The 13931-nt window shown below is 37.2% G+C and overlaps 1 protein-coding gene across 1 annotated transcript in view; it reads left to right on the top strand.

Moving 5' to 3' along the window:
- The window catches only part of LOC121381940 (cubilin-like), a 51077-nt gene extending 39043 nt beyond the window's left edge, over positions 1-12034 (top strand). The window contains exons 18-26 of the mRNA XM_041511363.1: positions 357-487; positions 1602-1769; positions 3668-3746; positions 5091-5203; positions 6436-6588; positions 7917-8019; positions 8632-8756; positions 9872-10033; positions 11487-12034. Coding sequence (XP_041367297.1) covers positions 357-487; positions 1602-1769; positions 3668-3746; positions 5091-5203; positions 6436-6588; positions 7917-8019; positions 8632-8756; positions 9872-10033; positions 11487-11638 — 1186 coding nt within the window. The 3' untranslated portion in view covers positions 11639-12034. The remainder of the gene's footprint in view (positions 1-356; positions 488-1601; positions 1770-3667; positions 3747-5090; positions 5204-6435; positions 6589-7916; positions 8020-8631; positions 8757-9871; positions 10034-11486) is intronic.
- The last annotated feature ends 1897 nt before the right edge of the window (positions 12035-13931 follow it).

Below are 13931 nucleotides of genomic sequence, written 5' to 3'. Positions count from 1 at the left end.
GATTTGTTACAGTACCTAAGTAAAACTCACGTCAACAGACTTCTGGTTACCTAAGATTTTGAAATATTGTCCCCTGCAATCAGACTTGTAGTTGTAAAATGTATATGTGGTTTCAGTTTTTACAATATACAATAAAGAATTTTTTTTTCAAAGTGGAAAAGTAAATTTGTCAAAAACAATAAAACATGCTACTAAAATATATGAGTCAATATTTATGAAAAATAATATCTTTTTTAAACATGCATTCATTGTGTTGTTAAATAACAATAAATCTGAAATGGACAACTATTTTTTATGTTGATAGTTCAGTGTATAATAATAATGGATTTAATTTAGTGATGTTTTGTTTCTTTCAGGAACTGTGACTGTACCTGGTACATCCGTGCAGCCAACCCGAACGAGGTTGTCAGTCTACACGTGGAAGAGTTTGAGCTGCAGACAGCGCCACCTAGTGGGAAGTGTGTGGACAAACTGGCAGTTTATCAAGGTACATCACTCAAGGAATAGGGTTATGCTCCCTTGCACCTGCCAGAGCAGGCGGTCCCGCCTTCTCCCACCCACCACCCCCTCATTGTGTTATGGATGGAAGAGTTGGTGTGAGCCAAGTCTTGCGCCCAAGACCGGTACAACAGCTAGTTTTGAACATGGACATAAAAACCCTAAGACATGTCAGGGCAGGGCAGGGCAGGCCAGGCCAGGGGCCAGGGGCCAGGCAATAGAATAGGATGAGTTTGCATTTTGACTACTGTCATGATAACATTTGAAGCAAGTGAATTGCTTGGGTTGCAAGCTAGTTTTCTTGAGTAAGTGGCAAATCCTTTAGTAAACCATTTACAGCTAGCTTTGTTAGTCGGTGTCAAATCCTAACCTAAAACTAACTACTGACACATGACCACATGACAAATTCTAGACTATGTCCAGCTTTGTGCATCTGTGCAAATCTCTGTCCAGTGGTCACTCGCGGTCGGGATCTAGCACAGCTGTTAGAGCACTCGTTTGAGGTGCTTGGGTTATAAGGTCAAACCACCTCGGTGGACCCATTCTCTGATTGGATTTTCCCATTCCAACCAGTGCTGGTATATCGAAGGCTGTGATATGTAATCGCAAATCTCACTTCAGCTAGGGGTGGGATGTAGCCCAGTGGTACAGCACTCACTCGATGCGTGGTTGGTATGTCCATCGATCCACATCGGTGGGGCCATTGAGCTATTTCTCGTTCCAGCCAGTGCACGACGACTGGTATATCAAAGGCCATGGTATGTACTACCTTGTCTGTGGGATAGTGCATATAAAAGATCCCTTGCTGCTAATCGAAAAGAGTAGTCCATGAAGTGGCAACAGGGGGGTTTCCTCTCTCAATATCTGTATGGTCCTTAACCATATATCTGACGCCATATAACTGTAAACAAAATGTGTTGAGTGTGTCATTAAATAAAACATTTCTTTCTTTCACTTCAGCTTTGTGAGGTGGTACACATCTTTGATGCTATAGTTAGCAGTAATATTACTTTTTTTTTATGTGTGGGCATGGTAACTCAACACAATACAATCATGTACTGGTGTAAGTTTGTCCTTTCTCATGTACTGAACTCGTGTTGCAGGTAACGACAGAAGGGAAGCCAATCTCATGACCATTATGTGTGGTCGCGGTGCTGATGACAAGCGAACATTCCTGACGAGTGAACAAAACATGACGCTGCATTTCCTAACAGATGATCAGATGTCTGCAAAGGGATTTAAACTGCGACTTAAATCCCTGTCTGCTAACTGTACGTTTATTTAAAACTACAATGAAACCCCTCTAAACTGGACACCTGGGATAACCAAGTAAAAAATCTGGTTTTAAAAGTATCTGGTTTAGAGAGGTTAAGTTCTGTACTGGTTATTAAAAAGGGACCATGAAAAATGCCCGGTTTTGAGGGAATTCTGGTTTAGAGAGAGTCTGGTTTTTTTGGGAATTCTGGTTTAGAGAGAGTCTGGTTTTGAGGGAATTCTGGTTTTCAGAGGGTCTGGTTTTGAGGGAATTTTGGATTACAGAGGGACTGGTTTTGAGAGGTTTCACTGTATGTAATATGACAGCCTTTGTTTGACACCCAATAGCTGGTGTGTATATTTGTGCTGGGGTGTTGTTTTACATGCATTCATTCATTCCAAATGAATGGATGGATGGATGTTTGAAAGAAGAATGAATGTTTTAATAGCACCCCCAGCACAACACATTGGCAGTGGTTGTCAAACTAAGGTGTAGTTATGAAAATAGCTGATCAACAACAGAAGTATAATGCCAATCTGGAAATACTTTTTTGTTATAAATGTTGGATTGATCCAAATGATATCATTTTTCACTACTATCAACAATGCTTAAACAACTTAATGGATCGTTTCAGCTGTTTTTCTTATTCTTTCAAATTAATTAAATAACTATTAATGTTGAACCAGTAAATTTTATTCTTTATTGAAATAACATGCATACATATTTTTTTTTTAATTGTTTGTCATAAAAATGTGAGAATTTCCTCATTCAGTTACTGATGGAAAAGCTGAACTGTAAAATGGGGATGCCATATATTGATTACTTATAGAAAGATTTTGATAGGGTGTCATAATGATACAATTGTTATACATTTGGAATGATAAAAAACTTATGTATGAACAGCCAGTAGTAAAGCGCTTGCTTGCTGGGCAGTCGATCTCAAAACGACCCCTGTCACTGGGCTCATTGGACTATTTTTTGTTCAAGCCAGTGCACCACGACTGTATATCAAAGACTGTGGTATGTGTTGTCCTGTTTGTGGGATGGTGCATCCCTTGATCCCTTGCTACTATTGGAAAAAATGTAGTGGGTTTCTTCTCTAAGGCTATATGTCAAAATGAACAAATATTTGACATCCAATAGCCGATGATTAATAAATCAATGTGTTCTAGTGGTGTTGTTAAACAAAACAAGCTTCTTCTTCCTGCTAATGTATGAACAACAAAAATTATCATGTTCAGTTCTTAAATGAAACTTCTGTAGCTACTATAAAACATTGTGTAAAGAGGTGTTGAAAATAATCTTACTAAAATTGTGAATAAAAACCAGTTTTTCTTAAAGGGACATTCCTGAGTTTACTGCATTGTAAGATGTTTCCGACTAATAAAATATTTCTACGATTAAACTTACATATTAAATGTATTTTCTTGTTTAGAATATCAGTTTCTGTATATTCAATGTGTTTCAGATCATCTTAATATTTGTAAGAAGCCCAAATCATTTCGTATGTATGAAAAAATATTTTTAGGAAATAAAATGAAAATTAACCTAGTACAAATATAGAAACACGTTTAATATACAGCCACTAATATTCTCAACAAGAAAATATATTTAATATGTAAGCTTAATCGTAGAAATGTTTTATTAGTCGATAACATCTTAAAACATTGCAGCAAACTCAGGAATGTCCCTTTAAGTATTTTAAAACTAACAGTGGGTGTACTTAGCATTGCTTGACTTGGCCTGTCCATTCACTCACCTACTGGTCTAAACAGAAAGAAATGGTCAAACCTCAGTTTTATTTCTAAATTTAAAGTACATATTAAGATATAAATCTTAATAAATCACTACCAGTATATGCTAATGATGAACCATTTCCATATAATAATGCAAATGTTCTTTTCTTGTTTTCAGACACAAATACAGCCTGGAACACTGAACTCAAAGTGCAGACCAAGTCGCTGTATATAGTTTACATTGGATCTTCCGTCAAGTAAGATTTTTTAGATGAATCTTAACCATCTGGGCCCTGTAAGATCACCTTAATTGCATAAGGTGATATTAGCACTAACATTGCTTCGTTAACAGGGGCTATGGTGCTACGAAAATATAATCCCACATAAATAAAGTATTTTACAATATTCTACTCAACTAATATATTTTAATATTTTGCTCTCCTTCTTTTCCCAACCTTCTGTTTTGCCCCTGCTTCTGGATAAAGATTTATAAAGCTATCTTTGCCCTACGATATCATAAAATGATCATAAGCTATTACATCACTACAGCACACAACATAGTGATGTTATAGCTTACGATACGTTTATGATGTTGTAGCACTAGGGCAGGACGTAGCCCAGTGGTAAAGCGTTCGCTTGATGCACGGTCGGTGTGGGATCGATCCCCGTTGGTGGGCCCATTGGGCTATTTCTCGTTCCAACCGATGCACCATGACTGGTATATCAAAGGCTGTGGTATGTATGTGCTAACTAGTCTGTGGGATGTTGCATATAAAAGATCCCTTGCTGCTAATTGAAAAGTTTATCCCATGAAGTGGTGACATCGGGTTTCCTATCTCAATATTTGTATGGTCCATAACTTTATGTCCGACGCCATATAACCGTAAATAAAATGTGCTGAGTGCATCGTTAAATGAAATTTTTCCTTCCTTCCTTGTAGCGCTAAGATATCTTCATAAATATGAGCCCTGGTGTTTTAAATGTGCTTGTACTGACGATAATTTGTAAACACTGTCAAGCATTATATGCTTCAAAAGCTTAATATATGCAACTTAATTGAAATTATTAACAACAAAAATCAAACACCACTCAAGTATCATATTTACCTCTCTTGTTATTACTGATACATCAATAGATAGTGAAAACTTGGGGTCAAATTTATAAAGCCTGTTTTTCCTAAAAGTGGGATGTTTAAGTATATATTATGCAGTTACACTCGTGTAACTCTAAAACAGGCTTTTATTTGTAAATTCAGTAGTTTATTTATACAGAGAGGTGGGATTTAGCTCAGGTGGTTGAGTGCTTGCTTGAGGTGCTTGTGTTGCAGGATCGAACCACCACGGTGGATCCATTCAGCTCATTGTTGTTTTTCCTTTTCCTGTGCTTTCCTGTCTGTGGGAAAGTGCATATAAAAGATCCCTTGCTGCATTAGGAAAAATGTAGTGGGTTTCCTCTGATGACTACGAGTCATAATTACCAAATGTTTGACATCCAATAGCCGATGATTAATTAATCGATATGCTCCAGTGGTGTCGTTAAACAAAACAAACTTTTATTTACACAGAGAAACCTATTTATTTAAACTGTTGTTTTTTCCTCAGATGTGCTGGAGTCTGCACATGGACGTTACATTCTCCAGCGGACCATGTGACTCACATAGAAGTGATCCACTTACAGATACCCTGTACAGAACAGTACATAGAAATTGTGGATGGTAAGTGTTAATAACACTTAAATACTGACAGGGGCAGGGTTGGGTGGGATGTAGCTCAGCGAACCATGTGACTCACATAGAAGTGATCTACTTACAGATACCCTGTACAGAACAGTACATAGAAATTGTGGATGGTAAGTGTTAATAACACTTAAATACTGACAGGGGCAGGGTTGGGTGGGATGTAGCTCAGCGGACCATGTGACTCACATAGAAGTGATCTACTTACAGATACCCTGTACAGAACAGTACATAGAAATTGTGGATGGTAAGTGTTAATAACACTTAAATACTGACAGGGGCAGGGTTGGGTGGGATGTAGCTCAGCGGACCATGTGACTCACATAGAAGTGATCTACTTACAGATACCCTGTACAGAACAGTACATAGAAATTGTGGATGGTAAGTGTTAATAACACTTAAATACTGACAGGGGCAGGGTTGGGTGGGATGTAGCTCAGCGGAAGAGTGCTTGCCAGAGGTGTGACGGGTTGCAGGATCGATCACCGTCACTGAACTCAGGGGTTTCTTTCAACCAGTGCACCACAACTGGTACACCAGTGGCCATAGTATGTGCTGTCCTGTCTATAGGAAAGTGCATATAAAAGATCCCTTGCTGCTTTATTAGTAGGAGTAGTCTTTGTGGTATCGGTGTGTTTCCTTGCTCTTTCTCTCTCGACTCCATGAGAATCGGGGCGAGGTGTAGCCCAATGGTAAAGTGCTCACTTGATGCGCGGTCGGTTTGGGATCGATCCCCGTCAGTGGGTCCATTGCGCTATTTCTCGCTCCAGCCAGTGCCCCATGACTGGTACATCAAAGGCCGTGGTATGTGCTATCCTATCTATGGGATGGTGCATATAAAAGATCCCTTGCTGCTAATCGAAAAGAGTAGCCCATAAAGTGGCGACAGCAGGATTCCTCTCTAAATATCTGTGTGGGTCCTTAGCAATATGCCCGACGCCAAATAACCGTCAATAAAATGTGTCGAGTGCATCGTTAAATAAAACATTTCCTTCCTTCCATGAGAATCAGGTACTACACTGAACCAAGTTAGTGCCACTGAAATCTAAATGACGAAAGTATATGTTAGACACCAAATAGCCATGGTTTCAAAAAGTGATAATGTCTTGTTAAAATATTCCTTTCCCTTTCTTAGTAATAATTTTTTTTTTTTAACCCTTTGTCTTGAAATGAATGTTTGAAAAAACACCTCATTTTTTAAAAATCTTTAGTGACAGATTCGCAGAATCACCCGAGTTACGGCAAACTGTGTGGTGGAACGTCGGACAAGGTGACGAGTTCGGGTATCAAGTTCAACATCTCGTTCCACGTCGGCGGTCCAGACACACACATCATGATGAGAATCAAGTACTACGCCGAACCAAGTACGTGCCACGGAAATCTGAACAACAAAGATATAAACATAATCCAGCTCATATCTCCAAAGCTGTTGAATGTGAGGGTGGTGGGCTGGGGGTCGGGGTCGGTGTGTACATTGTTATACCAATTTTAATGAGATGGCCAGATTATGAATAGCCACCTGCCATTTGAAAGGCAATTTTTTTTTAAATATAACTGCCTTCGTCTCACCTGTTGCTGGCAAATTCTGACTTATATGTTCTCCGTGTCCTCCAACAACCATAAACTGTCCTATTAAGGGGAAATGGTTTCTATATATGCGTATTGTAATGTACGATTGATTTGATGAAAAGATGTTTTACTGTGTTTAATTTACTATCGAAATTAACCAACAAATATTTATAACGATGTCAATTTCTGTTGTGAAGAGATTAATTGTATGCTGTAGTCTAATGTTGACCTTCCTCAGATCCTTCTGTAAAGCAGGCTATTGTTTTTCAAGAGTGACGCATGTCACATGACTTCACCAAGACTCTTATGCAATGAATCTGCATATTTAGGTTTGTTTAATATTGCACATCATTTGATATAGGGCTACTGTTGACAATGACCATCGTGTGTACATTTCCATCTATATAAAAATATTTTGTTTGCCTACTCTTTTTTTTTCTTTCTCATTTGTATAGTTTGTTTGTGGAAATTTTTGTCAATTCAAAAGATTTTTTCGATGTCAGGGTTTATGGGTGTGCAGATTCCTTAAAAACAAGCAATTTGTAAATAGACTGGTTTATGGGGTAGCCCAGTTCGTGGTTTTTCACAGTACAAGAGATATCTTGAATACAAGTTTATTTTGTGCAAGAATATATATACCACGAGACCACGTAGCGGTCGAGGTTTATGTTCTTGAGCAAAATAAACTCGTGCAATAAATAGGTAGCAAAAACAACATATGTGAGTTTGTTTATTTATTACATACATTAATTTTTTTACTTTTCACAAATCGGTTTTTAATTTGTCATAAATACACTTTCTTAAATCTATGATCGATCCTCCTTTCCAGAATTTATTTAATGTTAAGAATTATATTCTGTGGCAATCTTGTGTAATGTTTCAAATATGATGTGACGTAATTTGTAAATCATACATAACATCAAAAACAAAACAACGCTAACTCCAGTAAAAATAAAAAAGGATTTCCCTATTTACCAGTTCCAGTCCAGATCGCATATATGTGTGATACCAGATAAATTTCTCATACGGTTTGAAAATGTCTTTTTCACTATAGTAAGATTGAATAGGTAAGTAATAAAAATGTTAAGCATAGTTTTGCTTAAATCTGTTTGATATTTTTCAGAGTTTGTGGACAATCCGTGCAACAACATGACCTTCAAGTTGAATGCTCTGCATGATATTCCCAAGATCATCACTTCGCCACTCCACCCACAGAACTATCAAAAGTCAGTACAACGAGGATAATAAACCACTTGTTATTGTTATATCTCAAGTGAAATAATGATCAATCATAAGTTTTAGCGATTGACACATGGAAATTATTTCTTAAAGAATATATTAAAAAATGATTAAAACCAGTATCAAGTATTTATCTTTATCAACCAACTGTTTTTCTTCTTTTAAAAATTGTTTCTTGATGAATGTTCTGTAATATTAAAACCAGTATCAAGTTTATATTTATCTTTATCAACCAACTGTTTTTCTTCTTTTTAAAATTTTTTCTTGATGAATGTTCTGTAATATTACTGTTATCTTTCTGTCTTGTTCCCATTCAGGGTAATTTAAAATTAAAACTGTAGTTTGATTCAGTTACAGAAATTGCTAATAGAATTCTATAGAGAGAGAGAAAAAGACGTGTTCAAAGTTTGACAATTTGCAGTCCTTTTTCGTGTCTAAACCAACCTTTAGAATGACACGTATCACACCAGTGTGCAATACTTTCTCAGTGATCAATATGTGTGTATTATTACTGTTATGAGATATGGGACATACAACATTTATTACAGCTTTTAAAAAGTTAAAAAGTTCTACACTAGATTTGTTCTGTTTATTCCCAGCAACCTGCTGTGTCGATGGGAACTACACACTGAAGCTAAAGACATGGTGATCAAACTGGTGACAACTCAGTCTCACATTGAATTCACAGACGACTGCATTGGAGACCATGTTGAAATATATGACGGTAATTTCGTTCTCACACTCTCGAATCTGAGACATCATTTTATATCAACATATTGTATCTGTTGCAAGAGATCAGGATTGGCTTGTGTTGTTTGCTTGCATTTGTTTTAACCTTCCAAACTGAAACATTCTTTTATTCTGCAAACATTGATGATGTCTAATTAAAGTCAGTTTGTTTCTTTTGTTTAACGACACCACTAGAGTACATTGATTAATTAATCATCGGCTATTGGATGTCAAACATTTGGTAATTCTGACACATGGTCATCAGACGAAACCCGCTACATTTTTCCTAATGCAGCAAGAGATCTTTTATATGCACTTTCCGACAGACAGGAAAGCACATACCAGAGACTTTGACCAGTTGGAACGAGAAAAGATTAAAGCAAAGTCATAAACATATACTAGCAGATTATTACTTTTGATGTCACATTCATAGATGAATTACAAAATTATTCATTTGACATCTAGGTCATCATACAATGTAGAAGAAATACCAGAAATAATAGCTGTTACACTTTAATTTTTATAGACTGCAGGATAAAAATATGAACTAGTTAATGACTTAGAATACTGGCACTATCCTATTTAGGCCTCACAGAATTTCCCAGTCTTATCTTCACACGATAAAGCCAATATCTTACATTATTAAAGGGACATTCCCGAGTTTGCTGCATTATAAAATGTTTCAGACTAATAAAATATTTCTCCGATTACATTTACATATTAAATATATTTTCTTGTGTAGAATATCAGTGTCTGTATATTCAATGTGTTTCTGGTCGTCTTAATATTTGTAAGAAGTCCAAACTGGATTTTGTCTTCAAATAATTTTGTACCTACGAATTTTTTTTTTTTAGGAAATAAAATGAAATTTAACCTAGTACAAATATTAGAACAATCAGAAACACATTTAATATACAGCTATTAATATTTTATGCAAAAAAATATAGTTGGTATGTAATTACAGTCGTTAAAAAGTCTCTGTTAGTCGATAACATCTTAAAATTTGCAGCAAACTCAGGAATATCCCTTGAACTAGTTATTCTCTATTTATACTGTGTATTAGGAAATTACTGAATTACGTTCATGGAGACTTGTTTCTTCCTGCTGTAGGTGACAATACGAGCAGCCCCAGGCTGAGCAGGTGGTGTGCAACAGATGCCCCGACTTACCACAGCACTGGTCAAAGCTTGCTGGTTATCTTCAGAACGGACTTCGCTGTCGGAGACACAGGATTCAAAATTTCCTACATGGCCATTGACAAACCACAGTCAGGTAGTGCACTTCATGTATTCAGTGAATCAAAAAGTGTTTCTAGCAGTTAAGTCTTGTTAGAAGTAGTAAAGCGCTCGGTCTAGGATCGATCCCATTGGTCCACCAATGGGATCGATCCTAGTTCCAGCCATTGTTCCCATAGTAGAGATGGTTGCAACACAAAAATCTAATACAACAAGAGTTGATTCCATGACCTACCATGGCTCAAGTGAGCTAGCATTCTACCACTGTACGATTGGGCTATTTCTCGTCCCAGCCAGGGCACCACAACTGATATACCAAAGGCCGTAATATGTGCTATCCTGTCTGTGGGATGGTGCACATTAAAGATCCTTTGCTACTAATGGAAAAATGTAGCGGGTTTTCTCTCTAATGACACCATAATAGCACATTGATTATCAATCATCGAATATTGGATGTCAAATATTTGGTAGATCTGACACATAGTCTTCAGAGGTAAACCGCTACATTTTTGCATCAGTAGCAAGGAATCTTTTATATGCACTTTCCCACAGGCAGTACAACACATGCCACAGGCTTTGATATACCCGTCATGGGGTACTGGTTCGGACGATACAAAACCAAAAAACAATGGATCCACTGTTTTTACCAAGAATCAATGTCTGTGAAGGTTTTACAGTGGTATATTATTGGATAGGAAAGAAGGAAATGTTTGATTAAACGACGCACTCAACAGATTTTATTTGCGGTTATATGGCGTCAGACATATGGTTAAGGACCACACACAGATATTGAGAGAGGAAACCCACTGTCGCCACTTCATGGGCTACTCTTGTCAATTAGCAGCAAGGGATCTTTTATATGCACCATCCCACAGACAGGATAGTACATACCATGGCCTTTGTTACACCAGTTGTGGAGCACTGGCTGGAACGAGAAATAGCCCAAGGGGTCCACTGACGGGGATTGATCCTAGACAGACCGCGCATCAAGTGAACACTTTACCACTGGGCTACGTCCCGCCCCTTAGTTGGAGAGGAACCAGTGAGTTAAATTATTGTTGGTAAAATTGGTTCCGATGAATAACTATGGATACAACTGTCAGCGACATCAAATAAGTAAATAAGTTTATGGTAGACGAGATGTTTAATTCCACACAAATCGTATTTATAACCTCGGCTTCTTTTTACTCAATTGGTGATCAGCTTTGTTTGACATCAAATAGCTGATGTGTATTTTTGTGCTGGGGTATCATTAAACATTCATTCATTCATTCATTATTGGCGGTTAACCTAACATTTGAAATCTAACAGGTTATTCGTTGTCTGTGCTTTGTAAACTCTGGTAGTCAGTCTGACTTACGGAAGGGACTGTAAACTCTGGTGGTCAGTCTGACTTACGGAAGGGACTGTAAACTCTGGTGGTCAGTCTGACTTATGAAAGGGACTATTTCTCTAATGATTACAGGATTATCTCATTCTGTCTGTTACAGGTTTATCTACGCCTACAATATATGGAATTATCCTGGCAGTTGTTCTGCTGGTGATCATAATTTGTGCCTCTGTCTGGATTGCCAGAAAAAAGAAGCACGGAAGGCATCGTGGATCGTCTCTGAACGTCAAGTACCAGACCCCAGTGACCTAGTTCATTTTTAAGTATTAACACTTCAAGTGTGTTCATCTGTGTCATTTCCGCAGTAGTAGAAGAAACTGGCAGCATGAGTATTTTTACAAAACTTGGTCAAGTCCAAAATTGGGAAAACAGTAGAAATGACCACACAGAATGCTTACGTATAATATGTATAGCAAGGTTAAGGTGGTTATCTCAATGCAAATTAAATTCCTTTCTTACACACCCATTGGTGAGAACATGCGATATTTTTGATTACACATGGGTTGTTTAATTTCAAGACATTCGACTGGCTGCTCCTAGGTGATGACCAGGTCATCAGTGCCATGCAGCCAATGAAAAACAACACAGTAAAAATAGATTACACTGTGACATATAGTTAACCTGACAATCATGTGTCTGTGATGCGTAAGTTAGCTACAAGTGCAATGGCTGTAATTAACTTTTAGTTGAAAAAGATGTGAAAATTTGCTTAAAACCTGTGTTTTTTTATATGTCAGAAATAGAACAATACATTCGTGTCAGTTAGATACCATTTATCTCACAACTCGTCGTTTAAAAACGTATCAAACTCGCTTTCATTCGTTAAGATACATTTTAAAACCAACTCGTTGTGAGATAAATGGTATCTGACGGCCACTCATGTAGTATTCTCTAAGTATACAATTGATTTAAGTCAATGGCATAGACATTGAGTTATAATTGTTTAAAACACAAACTATACTTTGTCTCAGACATCTGGGGTGCCTAACACATTTTGTAAAACTCTTCAGTTGGTATTGTGTGAAAACATTAATTAGTATTGTAAACTAGCGATTGCTCATTAATGTGGTGGTGTTCATTTAGTAGGGATCTAAAAATACAAGCATATTGCATTAAAATATTTTTAGGGTGTATACCACCAAATAAATTACCATAGACAACAATAGTAACATGGCTAAAGCTGCTACATGTAGCATTTTAATCAACATACACTGCAGGGATATAAATATTTTCACCCATTCAAACATATGGGTAAATGTCTTGACTAGTTCATTACAAAAATTTCACACGTCTCAACAACAATAGTAGTTCATGCACCGACACTAGTTCAAGTTAAACTGCAGGCATTTACAAAATAGGTGAAAGATTCTAGGATAACAAACGCTGTCACATTTATCACCAATGGCAGGACTGGTAGTGTTAACTGCAATATTAAAAGTTGGGTGCACTTTGGTAAAGTCAAGTTGAAGGTCGTACCCAATCGGCAAACATCGGGGCTGTTCGGAAGACCGATTGCTAGATGGGTTTATTTTACATATATATCGCTATGCTTGCTATTCGGAATCTGTAAGTTTAAAGAACAAGGCAGGAAACCAATCTACGATTGTTGATAGAGAAGAGGGAAAAAGTTCCATTTCTCCAGTGTTAACATTTGTGCCTTCCAAAATATGACCCGACACCAATAACGCAAAATTACTATTTTCTTTCTAAAAATCAGAATTTCGAACAAGACAATCTTAATAGCGTAATCTATGCTTTAAATTTGTAATGATTCTGCCAAATTCATAATGGTTGGCATCTCTGTGCAAGTGCTGAAGCAAGTCTTACATAGATATGCAAGTTCTGAAGCAAGTGTTGCATGGATATACAAGTGTTACATAGATATGCAATTGTTGAAGCAAGTCTTACATAGATATGCAAGTGTTGCATGGATATACAATTGTTGAAGCAAGTCTTACATAGATATGCAAGTGTTGCATGGATATACAAGTGTTACATAGATATGCAATTGTTGAAGCAAGTCTTACATAGATATGCAAGTTCTGAAGCAAGTGTTGCATGGATATACAAGTGTTACATAGAAATACAAGTGTTACATAGAAATGCAATTGTTGAAGCAAGTCTTACATAGATATACAAGTGCTGAAGCAAGTTTTGTGTGGATATACAAGTGATGAAGCAAGTCTTGTGTGGATATGTAAGTGCTGAAGCAAGTCTTGTGTGGATATGTAAGTGCTGAAGCAAGTCTTACATGGATATGTAAGTGCTGAAGCAAGTCTTGTGTGGATATGTAAGTGCTGAAGCAAGTCTTGTGCGGATATGTAAGTGCTGAAGCAAGTCTTACATGGATATGTAAGTGCTGAAGCAAGTCTTGTGTGGATATGTAAGTGCTGAAGCAAGTCTTACATGGATATGTAAGTGCTGAAGCAAGTCTTACATGGATATGTAAGTGCTGAAGCAAGTCTTACATGGATATGTAAGTGCTGAAGCAAGTCTTGTGTGGATATGTAAGTGCTGAAGCAAGTCTTACATGGATATGTAAGTG

This window comes from Gigantopelta aegis, chromosome 9 (genome assembly GCF_016097555.1).
Source record: "Gigantopelta aegis isolate Gae_Host chromosome 9, Gae_host_genome, whole genome shotgun sequence".
NCBI lineage: Eukaryota > Metazoa > Mollusca > Gastropoda > Neomphalida > Peltospiridae > Gigantopelta > Gigantopelta aegis.
The sequence above is the reverse complement of the archived record's forward strand: the minus strand, read 5'-3'. Positions and strand labels throughout refer to the sequence as shown.